Source organism: Aegilops tauschii, chromosome 1, assembly GCF_002575655.3.
Source record: "Aegilops tauschii subsp. strangulata cultivar AL8/78 chromosome 1, Aet v6.0, whole genome shotgun sequence".
Taxonomy (NCBI): Eukaryota; Viridiplantae; Streptophyta; class Magnoliopsida; order Poales; family Poaceae; genus Aegilops; species Aegilops tauschii.
In genome coordinates, this window is record NC_053035.3 from 105,990,855 (window position 1) to 106,003,092 (window position 12,238).

At 41.1% G+C, this 12,238-nt stretch overlaps 1 protein-coding gene across 2 annotated transcripts; it reads left to right on the forward strand.

Moving 5' to 3' along the window:
* The first annotated feature begins 6,237 nt into the window (after positions 1–6,237).
* Positions 6,238–11,699, forward strand: LOC109755226 (uncharacterized). 2 transcript variants are annotated; one of them, XM_020314124.4, is made up of 10 exons: positions 6,238–6,670; positions 6,749–6,792; positions 7,692–7,949; positions 8,046–8,191; positions 8,263–8,371; positions 8,447–8,593; positions 8,908–8,955; positions 9,040–9,153; positions 9,237–9,389; positions 10,669–11,699. In XM_020314124.4, the coding sequence occupies exons 3-9, from the start codon at positions 7,890–7,892 to the stop codon at positions 9,318–9,320; spliced, it is 708 nt and encodes a 235-aa protein (XP_020169713.1). In that variant the 5' UTR covers positions 6,238–6,670; positions 6,749–6,792; positions 7,692–7,889; the 3' UTR covers positions 9,321–9,389; positions 10,669–11,699. The 2 variants fall into 2 exon arrangements, with proteins under 2 accessions (XP_020169713.1, XP_045089024.1); XM_045233089.2 differs by lacking the exons at positions 6,238–6,670; positions 6,749–6,792 and having other exon boundaries at positions 6,803–7,949.
* The last annotated feature ends 539 nt before the right edge of the window (positions 11,700–12,238 follow it).

Consider the following 12,238-nt stretch of genomic DNA (forward strand, 5'->3'; position numbering starts at 1 on the left):
CATTTTTCCTCCAATATTTCAATTGTTTTGGAGAAGTCATATTTTCTCCTCTCATTTATTTTTAATGAAATATTTTTTCGGAGAGAAAAATAATTAAAACCAAAATCCTCGTTTTATTATTTGATGAAAATCAAATATGAAAATTCGAGAAAATCCCCAACTCTCTCCGAGGGTCCTTGAGTTGCTTAGGATTTATCGAGGATTTGTCGAAATGCAATAAAATATGATATGCAATGATGATCTATGTATAACATACCAAATTGAAAATTTGGGATGTTACACCTACGGAGGGGCACCTCTTGCTGCTCCACCTATTGAGTCTTCATCCGAATGCGCAACCCATGCACCTCCTGCAAAGTCCAAGATGCGATTTAGGGAGGAAGAAACGCATCAGAAGATTGAGCTTAGATAGGAAAAGAAGAATGGGGGCGGAGAGGACAGGAGATGGCTTACCATGCTCATCTTGGCGTCCTCTCCGGCGATGTGGACGTAGCACGAGCTACTCCTGTTGAGCACCGAGCGCAGCAGCGGCGTGGGCAGTGGCCTGTGCCCTTCGCTGACCTGCACCCCTCCGTTGCGTCGCGTCGTCGTCGACGCCCTGCTGCTGCGCATGTGCGGGCGCGTGGGTGCGGGATTGGTTGGGTCGGCGTGGGCAGGGGATTCTGGGGTTTGGGAGGGAGGGGACAGGTGGGTGGGGTGGGGTTGGGGCTGGATGGCCGAGGACGGGAGGGGCGCTGGGTTTGGCGTCTTGCCGGTTCAGACCAGACGGCGGCGGGTGGCGGCGGTGGCGGGGCAGGGAGGCGGGCGGCGGGCTAGGGACCAGGTGAGAGGCGAGCAGGAGAAAGAGGAGAGGGAGATGCGCGAGTGGGAGAGGAGACCGCCAGGTCCTCTCAGCGGAGGCGGCGATGCGAGCGCGAGCGGAGGCGGCGGCGCGAGGACGAGCGGGAGAGGAGGCGCGTGGGAGGGGAGGGGAACGAAAGAGAGATAGGGAGAGGAGGCGCGCGGGAGGGGAGAGGAGGAGGCTAGGGTTCACCACGGGAGACGGACCTTTTATACCATGTGAGCGAAATGACAAAAATGCCCTTGGTGGGGTAGCGGAATTACGCGCGGTGGCACGAGACGACGGTAACTGTTCATTGTAGCAGTGTTAGTTTTTGATCCGACGACCAGGATCTTCCAGGAGCGACATCCAACGGTCCAGAACGCATCAAAAATCCGATTCGACGGCCAATATTCGCTGAACTCTGAGAACGTCCATGTTCTCCCAACTAACATATATCTGGATTGGGGGCGGGTTGCTCTAGTTGTTTTCCTGTTTATTGTTAAACTTTCCTTATTTTATTTTATTTTTTTATTTTTTATAAATGTTTGAAATCTGACAAAAGCTTCATGAAAATTGGAAAATTTCACGAAGTTGAAAAATACTCTTGGATCTTCATGAATTTGGAAAACGTTCTGGGACTTCAAAAAATGTTACGAATTTCATAAAATGCTCATGAATTTAGAAAAATATTCACGGACTTAAATATTATTTCGGGATTTCAAAAAATGTTACTGAGCTTGAAAAATATTCTAAATTTTAAAAGATGTTCATGAATTTAAAAAATATATTCCCAATTTTAAAACGTGCGAATTAAAAAAATGTTCACTAATTTTGAGAAATGTTCGTGAATCTAAAAAATATTTATGAGATTTTAAAAAAATGTTTGCAAGTTCGGAAAATGTTCATGACTTTCAAAAAATGTTGCGAGTTTGAAAAATGTACCGGAGGATTCCAGCCGCGGTGCAAGGGCAACCCGCGTTCTATGCGCCAGCATTGCCAGATCGCGAAGCTGCTCCTCGCTGTCCTCCATGACAACCTCGGGAAGATGAATTATTACAAAGATATCTGAATAAGAGCATGCAAGCTATGTGAATTCTGCATGAAAAGGAAAAAGTCTGACAATACTTATGTCTGGCGGCGGCCTCCAGACGCCCGCACTATTTCTGCACTTGACGAAGCTGGGTGGACTTGTCGGGCAACGAGTTTTAGAGTTGCATAACTTCTTCTTCCACTTTCTTTTAATACTCATTGTGACTCTCCATAGCTCCGTCTCAACGCCCTGACCTCATTGCGAAGGCAGCCCTACTCGCCCTTGCAATCTTCAAGCTGGCCTTGCACGACCTCACATGCCTCCCGCTCCGCCTTCACACTGGCCTCCAAGCTGCGGATGGCCTCCTTCATGCCACCGGTCTCCTCTTCGGCAACACGTTTGGCGTTCCTGTCTTGTCGCGCGCGAGGTTGGCATCCTCGAAAACCTACCGGAGGTACTCCGCCTCCTCAGGGGCTACAACACGGACGAAGAACAAAGCACAAGCATAAGCCTGAGGAGCTACAATAAAGACTCACATGCAATAGTGACAAATGATTATAGAACACGCTCGCACGCAGTCGCTCCAGGTCCTTGTTGACCTTCCGATGGGCCTCCAACTCTCACGTAGCCTGAAGTTCTTGGAGACCAGATTGCAATTGCGTTGGCCCAGCTCCCGAACAAAGACAGAAGCACATTTAAAGAACTGGGGAGCTACATCGAAGAATATACAGTTCAACATAAGCCCGGTTCCAAAACTAGAACCTCATTTAGTCCCAGGGGCTACTACTACTACTATAACCACAAAGCATGAATACAATGAAAAGAAGGGCTCACCATAAATATGGGCTCCATTGACAGGCCAACCCTATGGATAGCGGGGCAGAAGAGCTTCATCTCCTCGCTAGCCGCGTCCATGACGGATCTAGTTTCCTACGGCACATCCAGCCCCAGCTCACTTCCCTCCGAAAAAATAATGGCAACTACGCCACGACGGAGTCCACTGCCACCTTTGTCTTCTTGCTCTACTGTGTTTAGGTTGCTGGCCCCAGGCTTCGAAGCCTGTGCGGCAAGCTTGGGGGGAGGCACCACAATAACGACAACCTCGTATGTGGTCTTTGCCCACCGGCGTCGCCTCGGGCAACACCGTGGCACCAGGAGCGCTAGACCATGAATACATATCAGTAGCAGGACGTAGAGTGTTATCTTTTTTCCAGAAGGTCTGAACCTGGGTAACCCCCTCATGTGAACTCCCTTCTGGCACTTACGGCTATGTTCGCCACCCTATGAAGGGTTCTGACGGTTCTACTTACCGTCAGTGTTGGTGGATTTTTTTTATGGGCAACAGCAAAAGCTCTGCTTTTTTATTAAAGAAGGGGAGAACAGAATACAAATATAAGATCACGTAAGAAGGACATGGAGGAACACAAGAACTCTTTAGGGAAACACAAGCACGTTAAGGTTTTGCCTCGGAAAAGATTTTGGTCTTTGGCTAGCGCGCGCAACCACCATTTCTGGACATGTTCTTTTCCGTTCCTTACACAGGTTCCATGCAACACAAATGGCCATTGTGATCTGCTTGGACGATTCCACATATTACGCCAAAGAAACCGTCTTCCGCCACACACGAATGGAAGTGCAGGTTGCACTAAACTGAACTTGTCCCAAACGTGTTTTGCGAAAGGGCATGTGACTAGGAGGTGGGCCGCATTCTCTTCACGAGGATCATAGATGATACACTTCTCACTGTGTGGCTAGCCTCTGGTCGCAAGACGATCAGCAGTCCAGTTCTTTGTTCTTGATGAGAAGCCACAACTAATACCCTTTAATATTCCAGACCGAGTTCAGCAAAGGCTCCTTGACGCGCTCCAAGAGCTGAAAATCATAAGCAGAAGCGGTTTTCAGGACAGCAAAACAGGGGAGGGCGTTCTGGGTTTGAAAGAGGAGGGGGAGGTGGAGACACGGTTTCGTAGGCTGCAGATTCCGGTCTCAAGCGTCCACAGCGATTTCCTAATCTTGAAAAATAAACTCGGGAAATTTTTATTGTAGCCGCCGGGGATGATCACATCTTCGGGCATTATAAAAACAAGGATCCTATAGGTGGCCGGCTAGATTCTTGACGTGGCATTTTGGCTGACAAAATTCAACTTTTGGCCGTAATTTTTTAGAATATACGTGCAGTACTTCATTGGATAAGCACAAAATCATAGTCATAGGAAGAATCTCTTGACGGGAGACCTTTCAGAATAAGACATTTTTATTTTAACACCTACCTATGAGGAAAAAAAAGGTGCTACTGCTAAGAAATGATGTCTTTCTTTTTTTTGGCTGTCGACTTCACCACGCGGCAATGACTCATGGAAGGTAAAAGGTGTGTCAATTCGGCAAGCTTATGTAATTGGTTAGTACCATGGGGGACTTGCCGGCGTGTTTGGATCTTTATTAGTTTTGAAATATGTTGGTACCTAAGTACAGCTGGTGGATGAATTAAGGCCTTTTAAACGTTTTATTTCTTTTCTTCCAAAAAAAAAAGTTAAACCCTCATCCTTGCATCGTATGGTATGATGCACACAACTTTTGGCTGTAATTTTTTAGAATATACAGTACTTCATTGGATAAGCACAAGACATTTCTTTATTAACACCTACCTATGAGGAAAAAGGGTGCACTGCTAAGAAATGATTTTTTTTGGCTGTCGACTTCAACACTCGGCAATGACTCCATGGTGTACAGGTGCTAAGGGTGTCACATAGGCAAAAAAATGATGTGGCAAAACAATTAAAGAGGATAGTGAACATTTGTGATGACCCATGAAGAAACGGCGCTAAGCACGTGGACCTATGAAAAATAATTACCAACCAATGCATGAAGAGTTTAATTGTTAAATAATTAAATGAGGAAAGCATAGCTACAAAAGTCAAACACCTATGCATTGAGAAGACTACTACCTCCCTCCTGGTTTATTGGTCCCTTTCGTATTTTGTGTCAAATTTTGACCTTGGATTTAACTAACAAAATGTTAATGCATGTCATAAAAAAATATCGTTGGATTCTTAATATATTTTTAGTTAAATCTGTGGTCAAAGTTTAGCACAAAAGATAAAGAGGACCCGTAAACTAGGACGGAGGTAGTAGTTGCTAAGTTTTTTAATACACTTAGCACCTCATGTAAGCAATAATGCATTGAAAGTGGCCCCATGGAAGGTACAAGGTGTGTCGATGCGGCAAGCTTATTAATTGGTTGGAGTTATCAGGGAGGAATTACGGGCGTGTTTGCATCTTTATTAGTTTTGGAATATGTTGATACTCAAGCACAGGTGGTGAATAAATTAAGGCATTTTAAATGTTTGTCTTCTTTTCTTCCAAAAAAAAGTTAAACCCTCATCCTTGCATTGTATGATGCACACAACTATCTTTATTGTAACAAATATTCACAATTAAACAGTAAAAAAGGATATAACATGACCCAAATGAATAAGAAAAATGTTAAACCCTCATCCTTGTATTGTATGATGCACACAACTTTATTGTAACAAATATTCGCATTAAACAGTAAAAAAGGATATAACATGACCCAAACGATTAGGATCACATGATTTATATGCATATTGTATTATTGTATTGGCATCCAAGCCGGTTGAATCGTATCATGTGCTACTCAAGGCATCCAAAGGCCATAGGTGATTGATCCTCCACGCATTGCAGTGAGCATCACATATGGATTCATACAGTAGCTCGAAAAATAACCTACAATTTATTTTGGAAAAATTTGTTTAGTTAAAGGAAAAAATCGCCGTCACCCAATCCAAGTTGCGCCCAACAAGGCACACACTCCCACACGGATTTATCACCACCAACAGGGCACATCAGATTGTTGTGATAAGTTGATCGGCATCAACCACTGAACCAGATATAACCACTTGCTCCATTAATCCTAAATCAAAGCCGGACAGAACTTAAAATCAGCGGACTTGCACCTAAAACAGAATCTTGGTTAGGTCAGATTCTCATATAGCTTGGTCAGCCTAAAACAGAAGCTACAAACACATCTTTCTGTTGCACAATAATGCAGAGGCTTGGGTGTTGAAGACTGAAGAGCCAGTGGCGTGACTTGAAATCAAGTATCCGCACAGAACCTCCTAATTTGACCATTGCCTACGAAGCTACAAAGGACTCCGGTTTGATCTGCATCAATATTTACAGAATGGTGAGCAAGACAGCTTTGCCCCAACGTGAAACAAGGTTTTGGACGTACTTGTTTCCTAGCAATTCTTCCGTTGTCAGTCAAGAGCTTGTACAACCATTTGCTGACGAAACATTTATTTTAAATTTCAAGATTTATCAAACCCAAGTCCGCCTTGATCCTTGCCTACGAAGAATGTCCCACTTAGCTAATCTACATTTTCTGCTTGTCACATTGCCAGAAAAATCAGGACCGGTAAATGTCCAATATTTTTTCGCAGCGTTTTGGTTATTTTAAAGAAGGATAGCCTGAACATTTTCAGGCTAATAAGTGTTGCTGTGCGTGTGCATGGACATTGGCGTACCTGCATATAGGCCGGAGCTGGTGACAGATTATTTAGTTTCACTTATTATTATTTTTTTAAATGAGGCTCACCCCCGGCCTCTGCATTTGAAAGATGCATGCGGCCATTAATCTTGGGCTGGCCTAATATTGCGTGTCTTCATCAATCATAGTCCTATTGTCAACTGCATAGAAATTTCGTTCAATATATATTATGGGGTGGAAGGGCACCGCCTTTTACCGCCCGAACGCGCTCGGTACCCTTCACCGGTACGCGTCGTGACCATCGTCTCAGGTCAACCACTACTACCGTGCCTTCTCCCTTTTCGTTTATAACCGGTCTCATTAGCAGCTAATCACACTTATTATCTAGGATCGACATCTCTGGAGCCTGGAGACTAGAAAGGTCCTCTCAAGGTTAGTTGAGATTTTTGCCAAAAAACGTTTCTCGATTCTTTTCATGGATGATGCATGACAATTATCCTCTACCTACCTTTCGCGCATACCTGAATCTCGAGTCAGTTCTTGAGACCCAAAAGATCTTTCCTTTCTATTTGTTTTATTTAGAATACAATCAAATACATACTGAAGTTGCATCATGTTATAGGGAGTAATTAGTGTCAGCTTTTTTTTGGATTATTAGCGGGAGTAATTAGTTTGACGAACTCTCCTTCTTTGAGCACCGGTTCTTCTTCTGTTGCAGTATCAGATGCGTTGCATATTTTGTCAGTCCTCTTGATGGGAAAGGAAGAGATGTATCCCTCCTCAACAGTATACTCTTCAGCTTCCCCGCAAAAAAAAAGTATTCTCTTCAGCTATTATCAAAATAAAAATAAAAAACGCCTGCACTCTTCCGGGGAAAGCCTCTTTACTTCTTTTATGAATAACAAACACTTGTCTTGTGCCAATTTGTTTACTCCATATAGACCTGTGCAATTTTTTTATTCTATTTGCCTAGGACACTTTTATGGTTGCAAACTTGCAATGTAATAAGTTCGACTGATTGTGTCCAGATAGAGAGGCCATAGAGTTATTGGTGTCTCAGTCCCGCATGCAGTGTCTAAGGTGCTAAAGGGGGCAAACTGCTGGGGTGCACGCATTAAAATTTGAATTTGGATAAATCTGGCTCAAGTTGGTTTGAAACTTTGAATGCGAGTTCTGAATATCTGAAAAGTTCAGATCTTGGGTATAAAATGATTTAGGAATTTCTCTTCAGAATTGTAAGTGTAATATATTGAGCAGTAAGTAAAAACAGAACAAAACAAGTCAGATATATTTGAATTTGATCATTTGGATTTTTGTAAAATTTGGCACAGGCTGTGAATTCCAGAAATAAGGTTTATGTAAGGAGCAGATGGTTCTGTGATGTCAACTCAAATTTTGGATCAAAGGAATAGGAGCTTCCTCAGTAGGGGTCAAGATAGCAAAGATTTCATTTATAGGTTTGGAACACCTTCTTTCAAAGTTTATCAAAAAGGAAAACGGTCTCTGTTCAGGAAATAAAATTCAACAAGATGTCATTACATATCCGCACACGTTTAGCAGCAGCGGACGAAAGGGTTACAACCATTAAGGTTCGTATATTTTTTTTAGCAATCTATTGATTTGTGCTTCTTTAGAGAATATATGACTTGCGTTGGGTGGCTAATTGATTTTCCTTTTCACCTTAGATTCCTCCATATGAAATTCGGACCAAGGTCTTTTTCATGATTTACAATATGTCCACCGATAATATAGAAGCTAAAGGATTCGAATTTTATGAAGTGTTGATGGAACAATATTATCCTTGGTTTGCACAGTACATGGTCATGCAAAGGTAACACAGTTGTTTGTGTTCTTCACAGTTTTGAGCAATTTTCGTAACCATGATGAATTTTGCAATTGCAGGGTATGCATCGACCCAAATTTTCATGACATATGTTTAATGTTCCTTCATAAAGTAAACTCGCCAGTATTGGACATGGAAATACGGAAAGCTACATACGCGAACTGCAAGGTTATCCTCACTCTGAGAGCTACATATGAAAGATACAAAAACAATTTTCAAGTATTATTCTGTTTGTTTATGCAGATATTATTACGATCCGATATTATCAAATCTTGTTCAGGCGAACGCACCTTACTGAAAAATATAGGTAGTTGGTTTGGAAAATCCGCCATTCAATGGAACCAGGACCCAAGCACTTATGTAGATGGCCTAATACCTCTTATAGTAAAGGTATTGCTTTTGCATTGGAATACGCATTTTGTGACATAATTGGTGTGTGCATGCTTCTTCTGACAATGCGGTTGCCGAGTTCAACTTCCGAGTTCTCTCTGCTCTACATGATATGTCTACCTTGTTTTGGATGGTTACTTCTAAAGTCAGAATTTCACCTATATTTAGAGATTTATTGGTGTTTAGCAACTCTCATCTTGCATGGTTTGCATTTCGGCTAATAGATAGAAAAGAGGGCAACTGTGTGCATATATTACAAACATGTCAAATGCCACGTCCATGGTCTGACTCTTCTACCGAAACTATTTTTGCAGGCGTATCAGAAAGGGTTGATGCTTGCTGTAGTTCAATTCATTTCAAAGGTGCGCATAATTTGCATCAGTCCCATTTCTCTATAACATGTTATTTGGGATTGCTTGGTATCATGACCAATGATTGCTCCGCAGATTCTTGAACCTTGCCAGCCAATTATTAGTGTTGGGACAATGGAGATTCTTAGTCTACTTGCTGAGATCTATACAAAGCCAGACCTCCAACTTTCTCTGGAATATAACATAGAGGTTGCAATTTTTTTCATGTAGACTTTCCGGTTGTACATGTATATTTACTCTGTTACACAATATATATGTCTTTATGAATGTAGGTCTTGTTTAGGGACTTTGGCGTGGATGCAAAACATACCAAAACAAATTACCTTCTTAAAGATGTAAAACATGAAGTTGCGTGAAATCAAGATTTTGCAGTGAAAGATGTTGTGCATGTACCAACATGCTTGTGTCCGGTTTTCCTTGATCAGGTTTGTTTTGTCTCCACTCTAATTATTGGCTTTAAGAGACTCAGTTTATTGTTAACCTAGATATTGAAGCCAGGGTATGTTCTACTAACTCGGCTCGGCTTACCAGAGGTTTTACCTTATATTAGTCCTCATTTGAGCCTACTTGGTAACAACTTGGTAGTTCCAGGGTATTTAACATGGCAATACTTGGGAGGCACCCAAAAAAGGCATGAAAAATCTTGAGGAAAATCCACAACAACAACAACACATTATGCATCTCCATGACATAAATGTTCAAAGCAAATCTATTCAGCTTACTGTGAATTGAGGAAGAAAAATCCTAAAACAACTAGGAAGTATATCTTTTCAGCGTGAGTAGCGTTTGTGGCACGAGCCCAAATTCGATTGTCAACATGGGAGAATTTGGATAGGTCCTTTCAAATTAATAGTTGGCAAGGTTTTCATCTTTGATTTGAGCTATGTTCGCCCCATCCAACATTGTTGATCTCTATTTATCAATGTGCTTTCTAGTAACTAAAACTTGTCATCATTCGTGTTATTTTGCAAGTTAGTTTAGCGCCTTTAAACTCATCATATTTTTTAGTGAAATTGTATGCCTAGTAGAATTTTTTTACTCAAATCACACAACTATTATGAATAAAGTTTGAACATAGCAATTTGTCAAGAATTCTATATGGGTGTGTTGGTCATTGGTATGCATCCATCCTCTCCCATGGTCTATGCATTATACACATACATCGATACTCATTTGAGTGACATGCCATTCAATCAAAATTGAAGGGAGTACACTACTAAAGCCAAGTTAGTAGCCTCTAAAGAAAACTAAGACAAAATTATGACCACAACACCTGTCCCGTCACTTCGCACCACAAATTATATTAGTAGCTGATTATTTAGCCACCAATCTGGCAAAGCACTTTGGAAAAAAGGTTCTCTCTCATTTTATTTCGCAAATACATAGTGTTATGATAATGAATGGGAAAAATAGTCACTGGTTTATCTATTCAATTGCTAATAGTTAACACTCTCGAAGACTCACACCTCCAATTCTTGATAATTACAAGCATTGATAACCAAATAACATTTACATGGATTGATCATTCGCTTTCTCTGCTTCTAATTGAGTGATCGCAAATGGTGTTGGCATCCCTTTATTTTCTTTGTATTACACTTCAAGTCCTTGTGAGTTGTAATGAGTGAATATTGTTTATCAACCATTCCTTGTCTGACCTCATCACATACTTATTATTTTCGCGTGCTTTTATGCACAAATTAACAGGAAGGGGAGGCATCTATGCCACTCACCCAGTACATCACTAGTCTGAAACCAATCATGCACACTGTCAAGCTTGTTGGTGAGATGAGAAACCATTGGTTTTATTGGGTGGTAGCGGAAAAGGCCAAGCGCCTCATGGCATCAATTATCAGAGCACTACACGATCTCCATGAAGTTAATAGATGTCCTGTACAGTTTTGTGCATCAAACATTGTCGTGACATATTACGGGAGAGTGAAAATCAGAGTTGCATGTTTCAAGAAAACCGTTCCTATGGTGCGCAAAAACTATGAGGACGCTAGCAATATTATTATGGACACACTGTTTGCTGACTACAAGCTAACTATTATCCCCAAGGATGTAGATCATCTACTTTCATTGATGAAGTCTCCCATTGCAATAGGTATGAAGTATGTGATAGGGATGCACGCTTCTCTTATTCCTCTTGGGAACAGGTTTCAATTCTATATGGATATGTGCGACCATATTACATCTGTGGTGGACGCTGAACTTAGGTCAAATATTCATGGAGCTCTAGACGATCCCTATGGTGAGAACTGGTCAGTGTTGCTGAAATATAACATTTTGCTAGAGGAGTCATTCTACAGATCCGGGTCATCATACAATACCAAAAAAGGGGCCATTGAATTTCCGAGGTTTTATAGGAACACACTTGCACACAGAATGGATAAATGCAAGAAACCGTTGCAGAATGTTGGAGATTTCAGAACATTGATATACACTAAAGAGGATATTGAAATGATCTTATTGGTTACCTATCCGATGATCCTACCGAGAATGCAAGAAGAACTCCAGAATCATAAGCGACTGAAGGATTTGAATCTTCATAACCTGAACTTCAAGTAGCTCCAGCTTTTGTACTGTAAGTGTAACTGGTAACTGTGTGATGTTGTAATACACCAATAAACTTAGATTTTTCTAGGCTACAAAGGTTTGAAAGAATATCTTAAGTGAGTTGTTGTATTTATCATGCTTCATTCTGAATTTTTGAGTATATTGTTTTGGGACAATTGCATTTTTACCCCTAGTTGGTTCCTACCCACGGGTTTTGCCCTTACTTTTCGAGCTTGCTCAGTTTTGCCCTTACTTTTTCCGTCGTGGTCCCTCGAATGCCCTTTGACCGTTTGACAAAAACTTTGAAAATTCATAACTAATTCATATGAACTCAGAAAAATGCAAATAATATATGAAAATGTTCAGATAAACATTACCTTTATGTGCATATCATTTGCATTTAGGACAAAAGCACCCTTTAAACGACCTGAGGTAATTAATGGTATTAACATTATTAAAAATAAAAAGGTATAAACAATATTTTTTTTCATGAATAAAAATTACATGCAAATGTAGGTGATGTTTTCTGAACATCCAGATATCTTATTTGCATTTTTCTGAGTTTGTATCATCTTATTATGAATGTTCTAACGACTTGGATCATTATTTGGAAACTTCATAAAAAATGGATACGAACTCAGCAAAATGCAAAAAAGATATCAGGATGTTCAGGAAACATCACCTACATTTGCCTGTAATTTTTATTCATGAAAAAATA

Excerpts from the sequence above, each read along its gene's own strand:
- LOC109755226 (XM_020314124.4), top strand. The coding sequence starts at position 7,890 with ATGTCATTACATATCCGCACACGTTTAGCAGCAGCGGACGAAAGGGTT. Across the intron at positions 7,950-8,045 it reads AAAGGGTTACAACCATTAAG|ATTCCTCCATATGAAATTCG; the intron begins GTTCGTATATTT and ends TTTTCACCTTAG. Across the intron at positions 8,372-8,446 it reads CTACATACGCGAACTGCAAG|ATATTATTACGATCCGATAT; the intron begins GTTATCCTCACT and ends TTGTTTATGCAG.